Raw genomic sequence first — 20,238 nt, forward strand, 5'->3', positions numbered from 1 at the left:
CAAATTAATAACTACTAGGTAAAGAGAGCATAGTTTTAATGTTTCTATTTTCTCATTACACTGGTGAAAGTCAATTTAAACCTTTCATGACAAATACTGTTGTCTTCATTATCTGTAGTGACTTTAGCAACCAGCAGCCATCCATTAACATCCATTCAGGATGTTAATATCAATGCCCTTACTCTGCTTCATTCATGGCAGTAACACATCCCAGAAGTTAAAAAGCAGGTGAAGAAACAATATTAAATCCATTGTCTGCTAAATCAATATTATTTTAGGAATAAAAGTTCATAATATTTTCATGTTTCATATTCTAAAAGCTTCTGATATAATCAGTGAATAAATATACTGTACTCAGAGGAATCAGATCATTATCTGAAGTGCATCCATTTATTTTATTACTTCGTGTACCGCACATAATGAATTGTGTCTGAATATTTTTAATTGTGCAGCACCTTACATGTAAGTACTTCGGAATTGCCACTTAATATGAAGTATAACTTACTAAGTGCATTCATCATCTGGTAATGTTTTATGATGGAAAAATGTAAAATGATCTGTGTTTCTATAGCTTTTCACTCCTAAGCATATGTAAAATGGTAACTCATGAGATAATATACTACTTCCACAGAGCAGCGGCACTTAACATTTATGTGTTTTATGACAACAAATTTATTTGTATTCACTTGAATACTATGAAAAATCTCTGAGCATCCATTTTGATGTCCCGTTTTTTATTTTATATTAAACTACTATAATAGTCAAGAGTCCACTCAAACAGCTGAACTGCTCCATTCATACATCAATGGATCTGTTGGTCTATTTTAGAACAGAATTTAGAAAACAAAAATAGACCAGAATTTTTTTTCCTAGAAACACTAGTAAACAGAAGATGTAGTTGTCGTTGACTGTAATCATCAGGCTTCTTTAAAGTATTGGCAAGGAGAAGAAGACCATGGCCCACGTAGAAGATGGGTGGTGCAGTAAAGAATTGTCCACCAACATCAAGAATCATTTCCCCTACAATGGCAAAAAATCCTTCCAATGGTAAAATCCAGACACACTGCTTACAAACACAGGAATAGCTGCACTGTGTGAGATGTAATTTCTTTCTGATGCAAAACACTTTTGCTGACAACAGCTGAAGGCATTTATGTAAGGCAAGAAAAAATACACTTCCTCAGAATATTTTCTTCTATGCTAAGGAACAAATAAATGAAACTCTAAATAAACTAATCTAATTTTCTCCAGAATATGAACCATATTGCTTACTTATTCCATCTTGAATCACAGTAAAAATAAAAGAAAAGAAATACAAATAATACAACAATGAAATCTGTCACCATTCTAAACCCTCCTATAATCCACCAGAGTTCTTCACCTTTTTATGCTCTTCATCTGTTACATTTAAGAATCCTGTTCACAAGCAAAGAGGAAGAACATCTTATATATAAGAATCCAAGAATGTTGTAATAGCATGGCTGGAACCTTAAAAGTCTAACCATTCTTAGTCCAGATGTAATTGATACACAATAAATAAATTTAAAAAACCCAAACCAAACAGTGCAGTTAAAATTGTCATCACGACTTCACAACTGATCTATGCCTTAAATCTGTTTGCCTTGTGTAGTCTTTTAATTACAGATTACACTGGAAGTGCAAGACAATCATCAATTTTATCACTGGCTGGATTCCCTGAAGAAAGTACTACACAGGAAAAGATGGGATCATCATCATCTGTGATTTTTGAATTGTGATAGAGAGGTTTTTAATTCAGGAAAAAATAATACATCTTCTTTCCACTAGATGTTAAACTGTGTGTTTCCCATAAATCCACAAAGGTTCATGAATTCCAGTTCCTTTCTATTTTATGGAAAAGAGTTCCAGAATTAGGAGAGAAATGTATAAGCACAGCCTGTTATGCTTTATTTTGGAGATTATGCAAGATTTTCCTATTCTGTATCCTTTCCTCTTTCAGAACAAAAAAACCCAAACAACCAGAGATGAAGATTGCATGTCAAATTAATTGCCACAATCCACAGAAAGACTAAAAATATTTAGTTGAATGACTGTGGAAAATATAAAGCTGCAGAAGTTTACTACAGTTTGAGACGTAGGTTTAAAGTTGAGTTCAATTTAGAGATGATCCCATTAATTGTAATTGCATTAGATCATTTGGAAGACATATCCAAAAGAAAAAAAGAATGGCATAACAGAATATTTCTTTGAAAAATCCCTGCATAATAATTAGCTTACAACTAATTTTTTAAAGAGCTGTTTAAGTTTTGACATTTATTATTTAGAAAAACTGAATGCCAAATATCACTTTCGAAACTCAATTAAATCTTGTGTTCTATGATACATAACATTACAGCAATATGTACATTACAAAAAATACATCTATATTTTAAGTGAAAAGGCATTTTTTTCAAACTTTAGAGTAATGCCATCAAAGCTTTCTAACTCAGATGAGTTAATGTACCTTCAAAAGCTTAGCATACTCAGAAAATAAGATTACAACTTAAGTTGCTGCACAGAACAGATTGTTAATATACAGCTCATTACTGTGAGCACATTTTACACACATTCTTTTCATGATACTAAAGTTGCAACATTTTTTCTCTTTTCTAATTAACAGATGTAACATTCAGAAACAATAAAAGAAATTTAAGGTAATATTATTTTACTGTTCCATTTAGACAGTATTTGCTAGTATAATTCTTGTGATAAATATGAACCTGTGCCTTTATCAAATCCCTAAGAAGACTATCTAAATCAACTCCCATGTAATTACCATTCACCATCTGTTCCACCAGGGCCTCAGCTGATCTGCTGGCATCTTGCAGTTTTCTGTACTTCTCAGGCTTTTCTCGCTGGATGGCCTGCAGCACAGACAGGAAAGGTGAGTGTTTCAAAAGAGGGATTTTTAAGAAGAAAGCAATTAATCTTGGGGATGTCTTCTGATTTCTTGAGACCATTTCACCTATCAGCCCTGACAGCCTCAAGACTTCCAATGAAAGCAGGAAATATCAGATACCATCAGGAAGGCAGTCAGTCACACAAACACATAAACTGAAAATTAGCACACAACAGAGTTGACAAATGATGCACGCCAGTATCTTACAAATAAAGATGTACAAATTAAGAGCTATTCAAAGCCCAATTTTTCAGAATATAAATATAAACTAAATTTATCTGTGGAGGAATGGATTTGCTCATTTCTCATGCAGCTCCTTGTGATAACATGCTAACCAAACCGTATCACAGGGTTTTGTAACACACTACGGTACTGAGCCTATATATGAGTTGATTGCTTACTTTACTCATTTCATGACAAAAAAAATGCTGTAAAATGCATACTAAACTAGGTATCTAACAGGCATACGAATATACATAGCAGACATCCATACTTGAGCTAATAAACAAGAATGAGAATTAACATAGTATCTAATACTCTCTATCTACCTTTTTCTGCACTCAAGAAATTTCTCACAATTGTTCAGGTTAGCACTCAGGCTACCTGGTAATGGCTGTTAAAGTTTCAGGATATAGTAGGAATCTAAGTTTCACCTTTCAATTTGAGTAGATATCAACATAGATGGAAAGAAAAGTAATTTTAGATCTGCCCAGTCCTTGATGCTGTATCACCATCAATATCATGAAGTAATTCCATTGATTTAAACTAATATGATTGTATAATTTAGGAGTAAAATTCTAAATTTAGAAGCTCAAAGAAGCAGCATTTTACCACTGAAAGATTATGAAGTTTAACCTCAATGAATTAAGACTACTGCATTTTTTATTTTTTTAGCTCAATAAAGTTGTCTCTACCAGTCCACCCACCATTGAAATGATTTTCCAAAGTTTAAAAACATGTCTATGAATTCTCTGCAGAGTTTCAAAATTTCTTGTAGACTTAATAAAGCTCTGCCTAAAATGCCAGGTATAATTAGCATGAGTCTAACTAAACAGAACTCAAACAACTCATAAACCCACTAAAATATACTGAAAATAATTTTACTCTGTCTGTAATGCCAGATGTGGAGTCATCATGAGTACAACTGCAGTGAGCACAAATGAGTCATAAGCCCCTAAAATATACCAAAAATTAGCTGTTTGAAATATTCTTGAAAAGTTACATGACATTGAAGCCTGAAGCAGTAAACCGTTCAGTCTCTAGTAATACACCATGTCCAGAAAAATGTGGATAAATGTCCACCTCTATCCAGAAAGATTAACATTTACAAGTTCTAGGAGAAAATATAAGCACTATATGCGCAGCTTTTAAAAATAAACATGAATGTTTGGTATGTATAAAACTTTCTGTCTGTTATTTTTCTCCATTCATTTTTGAGTAACAAGCACATATTATAAAAGTGAAGGTCTAACACCACTTACAGGAAGACCTAAGCCTACACACAAAAACCTCTATGTTAACCAAAGGAGAAAAGACTGCCCTCTCACTCACCATGGTTACTTCACAGTGCTAAGCACATAGCCCTCTCATCACTCTGTACACACTGCCACTGTATGCTGAACCTTCGAAGTCTCTCTTGGATTTTTAAGCCCCTCTCAAAAAGAATTTCCATTAACATATGCAAGGTGTACAGAAATGGAGTAGGAGTCTTGTCACCTTTTAGTTATCTATGTGGCTCTGTTTTGTTCATATTTTCTCTTACTCAAAGGTGTGAGACTCTAGATTCTGGTTCATTTATGACTCAAGTACGCTGGGATAAATTTGAACAGGTTTACGCTCTTAGATTCAAGCTCCTAGGTTCTCTGCATTAAGATTTTTATTTTTTTTTAAGAAAAGTTGTAGCTGCAAAGTCACTTCAAAATGTTTCAAATATAAAAATTTTCTTTTTTCTTTTTGTTTTCTATGAAATATTTTTCAGAAAAGATACACCAATATGAGAAAAATAAAGTTACCTTCACAGATTCTTATCTAATCAGGGATTAATTCTCTTTTGGACTATCAGGTAAGAGCAATGCAAACACATAAGAGCTTAGTTTTAAGTGACTGAATAACACTAAAAATTCATTTTTAGTTTAATTCCAGTCAAAAGTGAAGAGACTATTTTCACAGCACTGGGCATTTTATTTGACCCCAAGATTTTAGCTGGTAGTTAAAGACTTCATCACCTAGAAAACACTGGTGCTCAGAGTAATTCGGATGTTACTCATACCGAATCAACACTGTAATATGAGAGCTCTGCGAAAGGCTGCATGGGTGCAGTAATCCCTGACCTCCTGTGACTCTGAGCAATTACCCCCAAGGGCAGGAGAGAGCCACATTATCATCAGCAGCTCTGACAGTGATTCATCTTTCAAATATCCAGGCCCAACAAAGCATGTCTGAAAAAGGTCAGTAAAACAAACCAAACAAACCAGAATGGGGCTTTTGAGAATGCCAAGAGAACAAATTTAATTATCTAGGATATATGACATTTTCCCTTACATCTGTTCCTTGTATGTTTACCTTTGAATCTGAAATCTAGGTGCTTTCCCTTGGCTAACCAAACTTCTTTTCAAGGAGTTTATTCTCAGTTTATTGATGTATAATCTCTAATCTGTTTTATTATTAAGCAGGATAGCAGGATTTTCTATCTAGCAAGTTTTAATCTTTTGCACCTGAACCTTCATAAATTCTCATTGGAAATACTGAAAGCTCATTATGGCTTTTTTAAGAAAAGCAAGAGAAGCCAGAGTCACTCTTAGGTCTGTTTTTAGTAAATGATATGTACTAGCTGGAAAATGTTAAGAGTGTGATGGAGCACCATGATGTTTACAGCATTATTGTTTGCATGTCTTCACTATTTAGACCTAGTTCCACAATACTACTTCTACACTTGTGGCATCAGTCTCTCTGGCCAGCTAAGGCAAATACCTTTCTTTTGTAGGAGAGAAGGGTCATAAATATTTTTGCTTCTCCCCAGACACAGGAATGGACTTTCTGTGCACATCTAGTATATTCAAGCTACATAATAGATCTGCCAAAGTCTAATTTCCTGCCAGTTATCTGAAGAGCAGCTGGCTTAGCAAAAACGATGGCCCCGTCTCCCCCAGGCATCCTCTGAGCTGGCATGGGAGCAGGCTTTTGAACTTGATGAATCATCAGTGATGGCAAAAGAGCTTTCCTTGTGGCTGTCATTTCTGAAGTCTGCATCCCTCTATCATACAGCAGATGCACTTCCACTATATCATATGGAAGTGACCCCTCACCCAAGAAAAACGCTGAGCAGAAGCAAGCTGTTACAACAAGAAAAAAAAATAAATCATCCAACTAGTAACCTGCCCACAAAAGAAAATAAAGTCATTAGGAAAAGGCCCTTACCATGCACTTACCATGGCAGGCAACAAATGCTAGGGCTGACATCACCCAAGCATAGGTGTTCTGTGCTACACCAATATATATATTGTCATACAGAGACAAAACTAAATGATAACCAGTAAGGACAAGCTGGGACTTCTGCTTGCACGTGTGTGGGCCCATGCATGCACACATAAGTGCAACACTGGGGTATAACTACTTATGTCAGTCCAATACAATCTTTTTCAATTACGATAACATGTTTTCCTTTTTGGCATTTCATCTTGCTTTTATACATCTAAAACTTTACAAGAGAATATAGCATATTGAAAGCCACAGTATCTTATTTTCCATTGATATGAGGCTAATTTTCAGAGAATTAGAAACGAAAAGTGTTAACAAACAAGAATGAAACTGCTCAAATCAATGAAGTGAACAGTACTTTCTGCTTTAGCAACTACTTTTAAGGATGGAGACAGAGACCAGACAAGAAAAAGACAGGTCATGACAAGCTTTAAACCTATAATTTTAAACACCTAAGCGTTTCTGGGTTTTTTTTGAAAAGTGTATAAAAACTGTTCAAATCCGAATATGTGTAGTACTTGTCAAGTGCAATCTTTCAGTTCTGTCTATCAAATTAATACATATAATCAGTTTCTCTCTTAAAACATCTAGAAACTTCTACACGTAACTCTACTTTCTCAAGAAAATGTTAACTTCAAAAGCAGTGATACTCTATAAAATCAAAAACAGTCTTTGACTTTAAAAATATTTTCAGTATTAATGAAGGATACATGCTAATTTCTCTTATTCTATTTAGAGTCTCTTGTTTATTTCAGTCTCCTCTTGATACAAAGCAGATCTTTTTTTCTGTGCTACTTTTCAGTAGAGAATCTGGAAATTGGTTTCTTTACCAGTTAACTTAATTTCCCAGAAAGTCAAAGAAGCCTCTGAAGTGCCATGGTCTAGCAACTGCTCCGGTGGGTCAAGGGTTGGACTAGATGATCTCTGAGGTCCCTTCCAACCCGGCTAATTCTATGATTCTATGATTCTATGATAAGCATCTCCTCCTATCTTGCAATGTTTTAAATTAAAATTTTTTCCTCTCTCCCTCTTACTCCAGTATTATGTAATTTTCCACTGACCTAAATGAGACCTGAACATATGTTGTAAGTAGTGGCCACCAGTATTCTTCCTCAGCACCAACAAAGGCAAGGCAAGAACTGTTGGGAACTCAAGCAGGTACCAGAGGAGGGTTTGTGATTCACCTACCACTGCTCATTTACCAATGTAATATGTATGCAAAGATAAGCTAATTTGCCATCCTTGTAATTGTTACTTAAAAATATTCTTAATTGTTAATTTTAATTGTTCTTAAAAATGGGATTATACGAAGGGGAGGTAACTTTTAATTTTACCTGCCATGAAGATTGAAGCATTCGGAAAACTAACTGTATATCTGTTTTTATATTAGGTAAATTCTATTAGCCCAGTACAGAATCTTCACTTTGTATTTGATCTACTTTGCATATTGTTTCTTTTATGTATATTCTACATAACATGAAGTGGTGCCATGGACTAAATTCAGCATGTTATAATCTAATAGATCCTTACATTAATATCATTGCAACGATAACAATTACATTAAAGTTATTGCAAGAAAAATATTAAACAAGAAATTTTAAAACGTACATCTGCAGCAACAAAATTCAGTGTTCCTCAATCTTATCATAGCTCAGTTATGATGGAAAAGCAGACTGTAAGAAAAAAGGGCAGCAAAACTAACGTCAAAAGAGTAACTAGGAGACATGACCCTGTATTTTACTGATGTTTCTTGATCAGATGGTATTATAAGAGCTAATTATAAAAAAGAACTCCCCTTTTTCTTACTCAGAAAACGCCTCAAAAGCAACCAAACAACCAAAAAAAAAAAACAAACAAAACCCAACCCCCAACAACAACAACAAAAAATCAACCCCAAAACCAAACAAAAAACAAAACGTGGGAAAAGGGGAGAAAAGGGTGAGAGGAGGAGTGGTCATTTTATATATTTTACTGCACTGTAAAAATACGCAGATACAGATTTTCTCTAGAAAAAAGATTACACTTTTCATATCCTTCAATATATGCACATTCAATGTCAAAAATGTCTGATGAAGCTGTTAATATGGACTGATTGTGTATATTTGAGAAGTGATTTATTTGCTTTGATTCATCTTTACCAAAGACTTTCATTAATCTAGAACATCTTAATTAAATATGAGTATGTATGAGTAAAAAAGATCTCTGTCTTTAGACAGATTCTGTTTCAGATTTTGGCACCAAAATTGCTATCTGTAGAAATAATGAACAATTCTAAATTTGTCATGTACAGGCGGACAATCAATGCTTGTCAGTCAGCATTTGAACTTGGACTTTGAAAGTATTTTGACAAGCTCATACAAACACATCCATACAAGTACTTTCTCTTACATTGACTCTCTCTCTGAGATCTGAGAGATTGCCTTCTTTTCGATACATTGCAAATTCAGGACTCTGAAGCACTGCTTCTGAACGTGTCATCCAGCTATGGAGCTCTGTTGTATCCGAGTCAAACCTAAAAGACAGAGGAGTGCAATAAGATATTTTATTTGCACAAAGTTTTTGAAAATAGTATTGACAGTGAACGTGGTTAGCTGGTTCTTTAAACACATGAATAAGCAATTTTTCTCAGCAAAAGACAGTTTTAAACCCCCCAAATTCCATTAGATATGTCATTAAATTATTCACTCTAAAATTTGGAAGCATAGAAACAATTTGTCATTTTTAAGATTGTGATTTGACAGCTGAACAGATGCAACAACTTTTGCAATAACAATTCTAATTTTACAAGCTGATGTTTTTCAAAGACATTAAACAAGTGGCTCTCACAGTGAAGAAAGTGTATCACAAGTCATGTTTGCTCAGCTGAGGGCATAAGGCCTACCTGACTCACCAAATGTAGCTTTAATATTTGTCCCAGTTTGTGCTGATGATATGATAAAGGATATTCAAATAGGAACACTGACCCTGAAACAAGAGTCTTCAGGTTTGTTGTAAAATGTACTTTCTAACCAACATTACATCATAATTTTCCTAGAGATAAAACTTTAGAAAGTGCAAGTTAGGATTTCCAGCTCTCTGCACACATTTTCAACTAGTTTTTTACTGTACAGCTTTTTTTCTGAGTTGATTCTTTCATCAGCTGATCTTAATTTTTGTTATCTATCCAGAAGGTGGTAGTTCAAAATGAAGGTTAGCACATGCAGCTACTTAAATTGCTGATGCATAGAATAATTGAACTATGATTCAGTATCTAATCGAGTTTTTAAAACAAGAGGCTTGAGACTTTTTTTTTTCTCAGTTGTGCTAAACTACATTCTTGATTGCGTTTTTTATTGCACTATATGTTCTTACATCTATTTTATAACTGATTTTCCTTTTGCAGGAGTGCAATGAAAGCAATAGAACAAAGACAAAAAGAATCAAGTATCTTTCAGTTACATACAATGTAATTTACAAATTTAATTTACATACTATTGAAAATCTACAAATAAACATTAATGAGAATGACAATTCTATCTTCGAAGGAATTAACTGCTTTCTAACAAAATGCTTCATATGTGTGAGAACTAAAATACAAGGATTTAAGGTAAAATCAAGTGCCACAGATACCTATACACAACGACACAAAAACTGAATAGAGAAGTTCCTTGTCTGACCTGGTATTATGCCTCCCTTTTTTTCATTCCCCACTGTGATCTTTGCGACTTCACTTAACAACATGGTGCAAGAGGCTGAGCAATAAATAATGAAATCAGAGGAAAGAAGAATCTCACACTTTTCTTTATTCAAATTATAAACTCTTAGGAATAATATTGATAAAGCAATTACCAGTAATACTATTGGAATACCCATTAAGGAGGAAAAATGTGACTGAAGTAATGAAGGGTGCAGGAATCTTCATTTTATAAAGAATGATGAGTTCAGAGGTAGGAGACAAAAGAAAATTCCCAGATATTTTGGGAATATCTGTGCTGGTACCAGATTCTAATCTGTGAAATCAAACTGCACTGCCAGTAAAGAGTTTCCTGCCTCAGGTTATTTCTGATCCTACATGACATTAAATCAATTCAATTGCAATTCTTGAAATACAATGTTACTCTTCTATATACATTAACTCCATATCTCATAAATGTTCTCATGAAATTGTAAGAGTAGGAGACAGAAAACTATGAAAACCAGTATTCCCACATAAAACTGGAATACTATCTATTCAAGAAGTTGCAAGTACTAACTGCATGTCTAACCCCAGTGATTTCAGCAGGAGAATGATGAAAGCATGTATTTGCAAGCATGACTTAGGACTGTTCAACAAATCTGAAAGCAGGGAACACCCAATTTTAAAAGCTAACGAACTGTATTACAACAAACACTAACAAATTCATAGATCTTCCTAACATAATTCTGTATATAAAGTGTCTACATTGAAGATCTAGTGACTGTTGCCCCATGTAAACACAATCATTGATGTGAAGTTCTACTAAAGCAGTGTCTAGAACAAAGTAGAATTCTTGAAGTCCATAGTAAGGAATACATAAGCTTAGATAAATTTGGACCACAGAAACCAACAATGAAAAAAATAGCCTGGTATAGGTTGGAAATTGACAGAACAAAATGTTTACCAGCAATCATTTCTTCATTTCTTAAACAAATGGACTAAGTCTTTGCCTCTGCAACATCCTCCCTGGAAGAGAACTAAGAGAATTTGGGGCAGTTTTTCATAGTACAGCAAAATAAGCAGGAGCACAGCCCTGGGCACTGAGATTCATCAGATGGTGCTAAGTATTAGCCACAGTAGACAGCATCTTGACAGAGCTGATCTCAGATAACAGATTGCTCTGTCACTTGCAGTTTCTTCTGGAGATAAATATAACTCCACAAACAAAGCCTCCTGGCCAAAAAAGGGCACCAGAGGGGAGGCAGAATGGGATTAAAAGACATGAAAGTTCATTCTAAGTAGCTTTTTGCAGTGCGTAACTATCCTTAACATAAAGATGTTTTTCAGTTACCTTGGGAAAAAAATATATTCTGTCTCATATTCAGCTTGTATAAAACCAGAAAATAAAAGTAGAACACAGCATTCAATCATTCCACTACAATGACTGGACATTTCTTTTCTGAGCATAGCTAGTTAGAAACTATATTAACTCTAGACTGAAATCAAAGGATCGATATAGTTCCTAATTCTAACAATAATTTTGACTTAAAAGAGCAATGCAATAAAACCTTTCTGACCCAATAAATTTGATTGCAAGTAGAATTTGTCAAAATAAATCCAAAGAAGACACTAAAACCAAATCACTTAAGACAATTACTCTAAAAAATTACCTTATTTTAATGTGCATGCTAGCTTCATCCCCACCTGAAAATACAGCCTGCAACAGAGGATTTGTTTTAAAGCAGCACTCGTGGGTTTAGTTTTTCCAACTATTCCACAAGAGACATACTATCTTTTCCTACTCTCACTGCCCTCTTGTCAGATGTCTGAACACAGTCTCTTTTTATTCCAGAGCATGTTTCAAAGATCTTTACATTTTTAATTCATACCAGTCAATTTTTCATGGAAGTGCCCCCCTAAATGATTTTATGGACCACACTAAGCCATATGTCCATTTCAGATTCACATTCAAAAATCTCTTGTTTAGATCAACACGTGTGCTTGTTAAAAAAATTACTTGTTCTAGCTTTCTTTCCCTTCCTTTTCTGTATTAGATACACAATAAACTTTATAACTTAGCTGCATCTTGCTTTTCCCTGTATGGAATTTCTAACCCTAATATCCAGCAGAGTACAATAGTCAAGATCTAGTATATATCCCCTGTACAATCAAATACCACCCAGAAAACACCAAGTAAGAGCAAATGTAAATTTGTTTATATTTCAAAATAAAAACATCTGCAAATTTTTATTAACAATCAAAAGGCTGACTGACTTAATCTTCCATCTGTGTAATATACTTTATAAAGGTCTATTATGCTTCACACAGTGAATATCATCGAGCAAGTAACAATAGTATACTTAAGACTCATAATTTTCCTATTTTTTTTTTTTCCTACACACTGCCAGGGTAAGATGATGACAGTGAAGTAATGTGCATGCACCAACCTTTTACACAGGTATCCAAACAACTTGAATGTTGTATAAGTTTACGTAGGCACACAAGTTGTGAAGTACACTTCTGTTATGTTACCACTACAGTGAAAAAACTTCTCTGTAAACTGAATTATTTTCATCTTGAAACTTCTACTAAGTCATTGCTACCATGATAGACAGTGATTTCAAGACTTCATTCTTCCAACATATAGAAAATGCCTCGCAATTTTAACTTTGCTATTTTTTTTTCCTTCTCTTCCAAAACAGAACCACACCAGACATGTCAACACTGTACCTTGTGCAGACATAAGACCATTTGACTACATATTGAGCTGGCAAGGCATGATACAGCTCTGATCCAAGAACCACAGTACTGAATTATGACATTTCCATGGCTGAACTGAAACGCTCAGCTCACCAGTGGGGTTCCTCAGTTTACAGATCTTCATTGCCTGGAGCACATCAAAGAAAAACTTCGCAGTATTTAATGTCTATTGGCAGAACTATCCTGTCATTAACTAATGCCCTGTTATCTTCCTCTATATTTGCAGCTGATAAGCTGCTACTTGATAAATTGTCTTGTTCTTATCTCCTAATTCAACAGCTCGTTTGCCCTAATAAATACTTTTCCCTTCCTATATTTTTACTCTCCAAAATAATTTTATTTCCTTTCTGAATGGTTTCCTTTCTGAATTTCTCCTGAATATTAAATGTGAAGAGTACATATTCTCAGTACATTTGTCACTATGCTGTTTCTCACCTCACATGCAGAATAAAGAGTGAAAAACCAAAGAGCAATAAGAAATTATAATGAGTCTGTGTTTCCTGCTGCATTTCAATTAGACAATAAGGGTCAAACAGCCCAATGGAGTTGCTATAAAAGTGCTAAACAACTAGCACTTTGTTTAGGTTAATATAATGGATTGGACAGCAACGGGCTATTCAAAACAATAGCTTCAAAATAGCACCCTGGTCAAGTCATCATAATTTTTCTTCCATAAATTTTTATACAAAAATAAAAAATTTTCTAAGCATTAAATATTTTCAAATAAAATAATTTTCAAATACATGAAACATATTCCCGTTTAAAAAAAATGTTAAGGCTCATTATGAAAAATCCACTAGATGGGGCAACTACCCTATATTAACATGCCTTTATCTGCAAAGGGCATAAAGCCACTTTCAAACTAGCATTATATCCATAATAATATTATGACAAATTACACTGGGAATATTAGGAAGCATGTACAAAGTTATGTACTAAATGGCAAAGAGAGGTGTCTTTGGACATTATTCAAGGATATTAATATTACAAATGTTTTTAAATTAAATCTTAAGAAGTTCTAACCTATTTGCTATATCTCCCATGTACAGTTTATTTTCATCCTAAAACTTCACCTGCGTCATATTTATCTCTAGTCCTAGTGTTCAATAAATACATTTAACATCTTTATTATATAGCTCCAAGTATTTTGCCCTGCTGAGTTTAAAATTAAGCTCTTTGGGAAAAGGAGCTTTCCTATTATCGGTAATAAAATTTACCGCATGCTTTCATTATTCTGACATTATGAAGTATTATTTTTGACATAGATTTAGATTTTTTGGTAAGGTGAAGGTGAAAAAAAAATTGATCTGTTTCTGATCTCTGCTTTTCTCCACTTAATGTAAAAAGCTGCTCTAGAAGGCATAAATAAATCAAGAGCTTCTCTCCCATGCATTTATGCTACAGTGAACTGCAGCAATAGAAATTTGACATTCACTCCTGTGTATGCTATTGGTCTGCAAGTCAAACAGCTTCTCTCAGTTTCTTCAGTATAAATGGGGTCTGATATTTCTAATCTTTCCAAAGATCTTGGTACGAATAAGGAGCATACTAGGAAGCTCGATGCTTCAAAGTTAGCTATCCATTGTTTCTCCTCAGCCAAATAGTTGGAGTCTATATTCTTACACAATTCACCACTGCAATATTCACAATGTACCCAAACTATTGTTCCTTCTTGAAACTAAGAATCTAGCAAACCACACTGTAGGAGCAGTGCATGTTTAAGATATCCTATAGTCTTTCTACAACATTTAGATCACTGGAATGAAAATCTGGAGCACAAATTCCAAACAGGTGGCAATAGAGACAGACACATTTGTTTCATGCATATTCCTTTAAAATAACTGACTAAAGCCTGAGGACAGCTGAAAAAAGCTGACAAAACATGGAAGCATTACCCTCCACCTCCAAAAAAACCCCAATCCCCAATGTCTCTTTCCCTCCAGTCCACAAAAGCACCAGGAAAGTGCATGCACTGTGCTGTAGCATGACTGCAGAAACACAATCTGACTGCAAATGCAATGTGATTATGCACCTCCAGAAGTTTCTGGCAAGTATTCAATAGCTGGTATTTTTTAAATCAATGATCAATATAGAATCATCAACTCTAAGTCACGGGCTCAGGGAAAACTTTGAACATAAACATACACACATACATTATAGAACGATGTGGAAGAGGTAGGGTGAGAACCTCCAGTCCCCTATCTGTACTATGACTTGCTTTATTCTTGGGTGAAGGTACAACTAAATATACACAAAAAAACCTGGAAGAACAATGGGCCAGAAAACAACTGAGTGAGGTGTTTGGAAATACAACCATACAATTTTTTCCCAGCAAAAAAACAGTGTTGGAAAGGTGTCTAGTCACCAATGCACTGACATGCTAGCTGAGCACTCAAATTTTAAGATTGGTTTCATTCTCCCATTGTTATCCTTATGTTCACTATAAATTTGTTATGCTGGAGAAAGGCAACAGCATAATTTATAGCATATTTACTTTCTAAAACTGCATTTTTATGTTTTAATAAAAGGCACAATAACCACTACTCTAAGCACAAGCTCCCTTGTTGAGGTTTCCTCTCAAAGTGTTTCTCTGAAGGTATTTATGGATTGGTCCTCCCACTCTGGAACACCTGCTTAGACTTTATAGAGAGGCAAGGGACAGTCTGGTTTTGGTTGTTCAGTTAGAAATGCCAAAAAAATTATCTGAATGGAAAAACGTTGCCTGCAGTTATAAGCATCATCCATCCCGCTGCACAGCTGTAGACACGCCTAACATAGTTTAATTTGCACATTGTAGGTCCATTCACAGTTATTTACTTAAGTCATACTGAACTAGTTTTCATATGATGGTTTGATTGCATTGTTATAATTAGTAACTCCTGCATACAAAGCAATATCCCAGCTAGTTAGACCATATTAAAGAGTATTAAACGATAAACTCTCTCCTTCTTGCTGGAGTTCAGTTTTCTTTCGTACCAGATAAAAATAAAAACCTAATCTGTGCAGTACTGAAAATAACTCCTCTGAGTTCAAGTCTTAACTGCTATCCAAAAGTTTAATGAAATGTATATGGTGAATATCTTTTAGAAAGCATAAAACGTAAATCAAAACCCCTGGAAATCTAGTACATAATGCTAAAATACATTAACACTAAATTTGTAGGAAATCTGTTTGAGATCTTTGAATATTACTACTGAAATAATAACAAGAGTACCAATGCTTAGTATGCCTGTTAACCAAAAATATTGCAACTGAACAATTCCTACAAGAACTTAAAGAATTGTGAGTCTCATGATAGTCATCACTATGCATTGCTTTTAGTGCATTAGTAGCAAAATATAACATTGTTTCATGGTAAACTAGGATCTGTGAAAACAACCCAACAGATTCCAAATGAGGATAATTAGATTAGAAATTAGGAGAATGGAGATTAGATTCAATTAAACAAACTTAGCTAAGGAAGTTGCTTACTTTTTCTAAGCACTTTCTATAGGAGCAGCAGTTATCCAATTAAAAAAAAAAAAGGAGATGGATTATTCTTCTTGTACCACATATACTGTGTTCTTAATGAGGCTGAATAGAAACCTTACTTTCGTAGCAGTCCAAGAGGGGTAAAATGAACCCCATTTCAGATGTCTATGTATAATAAAAGGTGCCTTTAAGTATCTATTTTTATAACTACATACTCTATAATTTTAAAAAAGTCAGATTTCTCCTGTTCTTGGTGTATTTTGTTAAATACTTATAAAATACTTATAAAATACTTATAAATAAGTATTATTTATTATTAACTTATAATATATAAAATACTTATAAAATACTTATAAAATAGTTAAATACTATTTTACAAGAAAATAACTTGTCATTACAAACAAAATGAACTAAACAAAGATATTTTCTATAGAAGTGAGACATTGAATGAAGTTTATTTCTTTCAGCCTGTCAGCCTGTTACTATACATTTCATATGTTTACGTGAACATCAAAAAACATTTCAAAAACAAGCGCTACAATGAGCACTAAGTCTAGCTTAGTATCTAATTCAGAAATTTAGAGCTTGAGCCAATTCTACTTAATTTCCTCAGAATTTTTATTGCGACTTTAAGTGCTCAGTATCAGTCTAAAATTCCCTGTCACTTGCAGTTACACAGTGAAAATAATGATACCACACATTTCACCAAATATTAACTCAGCCTCTGCATAGGTGTTATTTGTACTGATGACCCACAGAAAGAATACAACTTGACCTCTAGAAATCAGGAAATATCTGCACTACTGGTATTCTAACTATTAAAAAAAACCCTCTTTTTAAAGAACGCAAGAAGCTGAGAACTTGTGGAATGCTTCTTTTCCTTCAAGTTTCAAGACCATAGCCAAATGAGAACCCCCAATGACATACACAGACTTCTCCTGAAAATAATTACCATCACAATGATGTTCACATAATTATTAACTATACTAAAGGCACCAAAAATGGACTAGAAGCACAAACGGAAAACAAATGGACTAGAAGCACAAAAAAATCCACAAATTATCTGGAGTAAAGGAAGATAATAATTGATACCTTAATAGAGAACAGAAACATAACTTCAATCTCAAAAAAGTCTTAAGCAACCTATTGCAGCCAAATGACTATATTCTCACCCAAACTATCAGTATTCGCTCTCCATCTCCTAAAGATTCTCACCTCTTCCTAATTTCTGAATCCACAAGGAGTTGCCTCTTTTTGTGGGGTGGTGGTGGTGGGAGTTCCTCTTTAGCATGCTTAACCAGAATTTGTTCTCTTGTGGTCACCATAGTTACAGTTTCCATTACAGTTGTCTGTGTTAGTGATGTCTGAGTGGTAGTGACAGCCTGCGAAATCTGTGAGAAGTATTAAAACAGAGGTCACACAGTGTTTGAAAGACTTCAGTAAAGACTGCTTAGACTACCAATAGAAAATAATAAGAAATTGCTCCCATCTGATCATAGGCTGACCTTCAGGAAAAAACCCAACATTGTATGAAACTCAAATCAAATTGTTTTATCTGACTCACACTGTGTGAACAAGGTACCTGCAGAAGCCAGGATCAAAATCAGAAAAGACCCTTAAACAGATTATGGCTCCCTCTAAATCACGCTGAATGGAGAAAAGAATTAAATGGTCAATTTTATGAGGGAAATGAATGATAGGAAATGTATAAAATGTTGCTATTGTTATATGTTACTCTGCCTCCATTCTGAAGATTTATTCCTTGAGAGGTAATAAAGGCATGGTAACAGCACTAAATTACCAATTGTTATTTTTACCACTTACAAGAATTTTCAAGCTAGAATGTAATTCATCACAATCTACTTTCACAAAAGGGCAGTTAGCTTTCTGACAGGAAATCTTAAATTACAAAACACAAATAGAAGGCAAATTAATTTGCATCAATATTATTCCATAACTAAAAATGAATGTACATACTACCAATCTGATGCATTTAACTTTGCCTAATAATATGAAAGCAATACCTTCATATTGTTCATCAGCATATTAAAAAACAAACCAACAAACAAAAAGACCCAAACGTACTGCCCATTTATATTAGTTTCTGTATAAGACCAAACTACAAATTTCCCACCTAAAGATGGGCAGCTGTTCTTAAGGCTCTTAGCTCATGAGAAATGGGTTGCTTCTTTTTTTAGTTCTGTCAGAAAATGGCTCATTTGTCAAAATGCTCTAGTTTCAGCTCCAGTGACCACCTCACAGTTTAAGGTCAGTGAAATGGAAAATAAAATGAAGAATTTATACCAGGAGCATGAAAAGCTGTGCACCAGAAGATCCCCATTTCTTTGCTTGTTACCACTGTGCAAGAGTTAGAAAGACTTTCAATTCAGCAACAGGAATACCAGTACCTAAAATTCCATGAAACTGTATCACATACATAAATAATCTATTAGTTCTTGCATTAGAAACTCTGTAGGAATATTGAGTTACCCTAGTTATTGAGATATTAGTGTTCATATAATAAATGGAGAAGAGGCATGGAAGGTAATTAACTAATTTTCCACAATACTTCCTTTTATTGAAAAAATTGACTGACAAGAAGAAGTTAGTAACCAGCCTCTTCTCTGCAGGCAAGACCAATAAAGATAAAAAAACCTTGGAAAAAACCCAAGTTCCTGCCAATGTTGCTGAATCTGTCATATCATCTTCAAAAAACTGTCTTCCTGCTCTTTGTCCACTCTGTCATTGAAAGTGTTGAGTAGGAATGTTCTTTAACAGTGTAATTTTGGCAATCTTTCTTAAAGCAGCCAACTCAATGATCTATTTCCCTCCCTAGAAAAAATCCGTTCTCTAGATTTTGGAGCAGGAACTGGATTATCCAGAAAGCTGCAAAATTAAGATTTGAAGCAGCTGCTATTTTTTAAATCTCTGGATTAACTATGACAATTAGAGTAAGATACTTGTGAACTGCAGAGATTTAGCTAATATATGAACTACATAAATTTTTGGAAGAGAAAAACACCCAATTTAATTTTTAATCACTACAATATTATGTATTAATACTTTTATTTTATTTCCCTTAGTAAGATGCATTGACATTGGTATTTTGAACTACAGAAATAATGATAATAAGGGAACACTTCTGTAGAGTTTTATAAAAACTTTAGACACCATTAATTTCAATTTTATTTTTGATTAATTTTATTTTTGATTAATTTTATTTTAAAGCAGAAAGGAAAAACAAATTAAAGCTTCTGAGGTCTAGAGCTCTATGAAATTCAAAGATAACACCTGATGTCATCTTCCCCTGGGTTGACTCTGTAGCTAAGGACACTCTGAAAAATTGCTTGTTTCTTACATGCAGCTTTGGATAGAGTCTCAGTTTTATCCCAAAAATCAATGAGAGGATGGTGTTTCTGACCCTCAAGGTCATATCCTACATCATGTTTCCATTTGCCAATCAATACCAGGGTACAGTTTACAGTGAAGGTGGTGTAAACCAAAATAAACCAGAGTTAAGGCATTGCGGGACTCATCTGCAGCATACTATCAATTATGCAGGAGTAACAGGTTCAGACTGGGAACTGTGCTTCAAAAGGAAGCTGTGCAATTATCATATGCTCCAAGCAGACAAGTCACAATGCTGTGGAGAGGTAATTTACATGTCAAAACAGTAAAATGTATTTTGCATGTTTCATCAATAGGAGTGGAGGTTAAATACTGTAGACTTTGAAAGGCAAATGGAGATGTGAATTTGAAGTTCATAATCATTCTCAGTAGAGACTGGGATGTCTGAAAGGCAATGAAGATTACACTGCAATGTAACTCCATGATGAAGTTGGTTCACGTTTAAAGAGTGCATACACTTCAGAGGTTAAAGGAAAATCTTTAAAAAGTCAAGGACATACCAAAAGGGAAGTAACTTTTATCAGCTTCCTTTACAAAAAACCTCACAACC

At 34.2% G+C, this 20,238-nt stretch overlaps 1 protein-coding gene across 12 annotated transcripts in view; it reads right to left on the minus strand.

Annotated features, from left to right (window-relative positions):
- Positions 1 to 20,238, minus strand: part of DMD (dystrophin) — a 1,120,784-nt gene that overhangs the window by 649,301 nt on the left and 451,245 nt on the right. For all 12 annotated transcript variants that reach the window (XM_071750505.1, XM_071750583.1, XM_071750574.1 and 9 more), the window contains 3 exons: positions 17,496 to 17,671; positions 8,783 to 8,906; positions 2,795 to 2,882 (listed from right to left, as the gene is read on the minus strand). In XM_071750505.1, coding sequence (XP_071606606.1) covers positions 2,795 to 2,882; positions 8,783 to 8,906; positions 17,496 to 17,671 — 388 coding nt within the window. The remainder of the gene's footprint in view (positions 1 to 2,794; positions 2,883 to 8,782; positions 8,907 to 17,495; positions 17,672 to 20,238) is intronic.

The sequence above is a fragment of the Heliangelus exortis genome, chromosome 1 (assembly GCF_036169615.1).
Source record: "Heliangelus exortis chromosome 1, bHelExo1.hap1, whole genome shotgun sequence".
NCBI classification, from domain to species: domain Eukaryota; kingdom Metazoa; phylum Chordata; class Aves; order Apodiformes; family Trochilidae; genus Heliangelus; species Heliangelus exortis.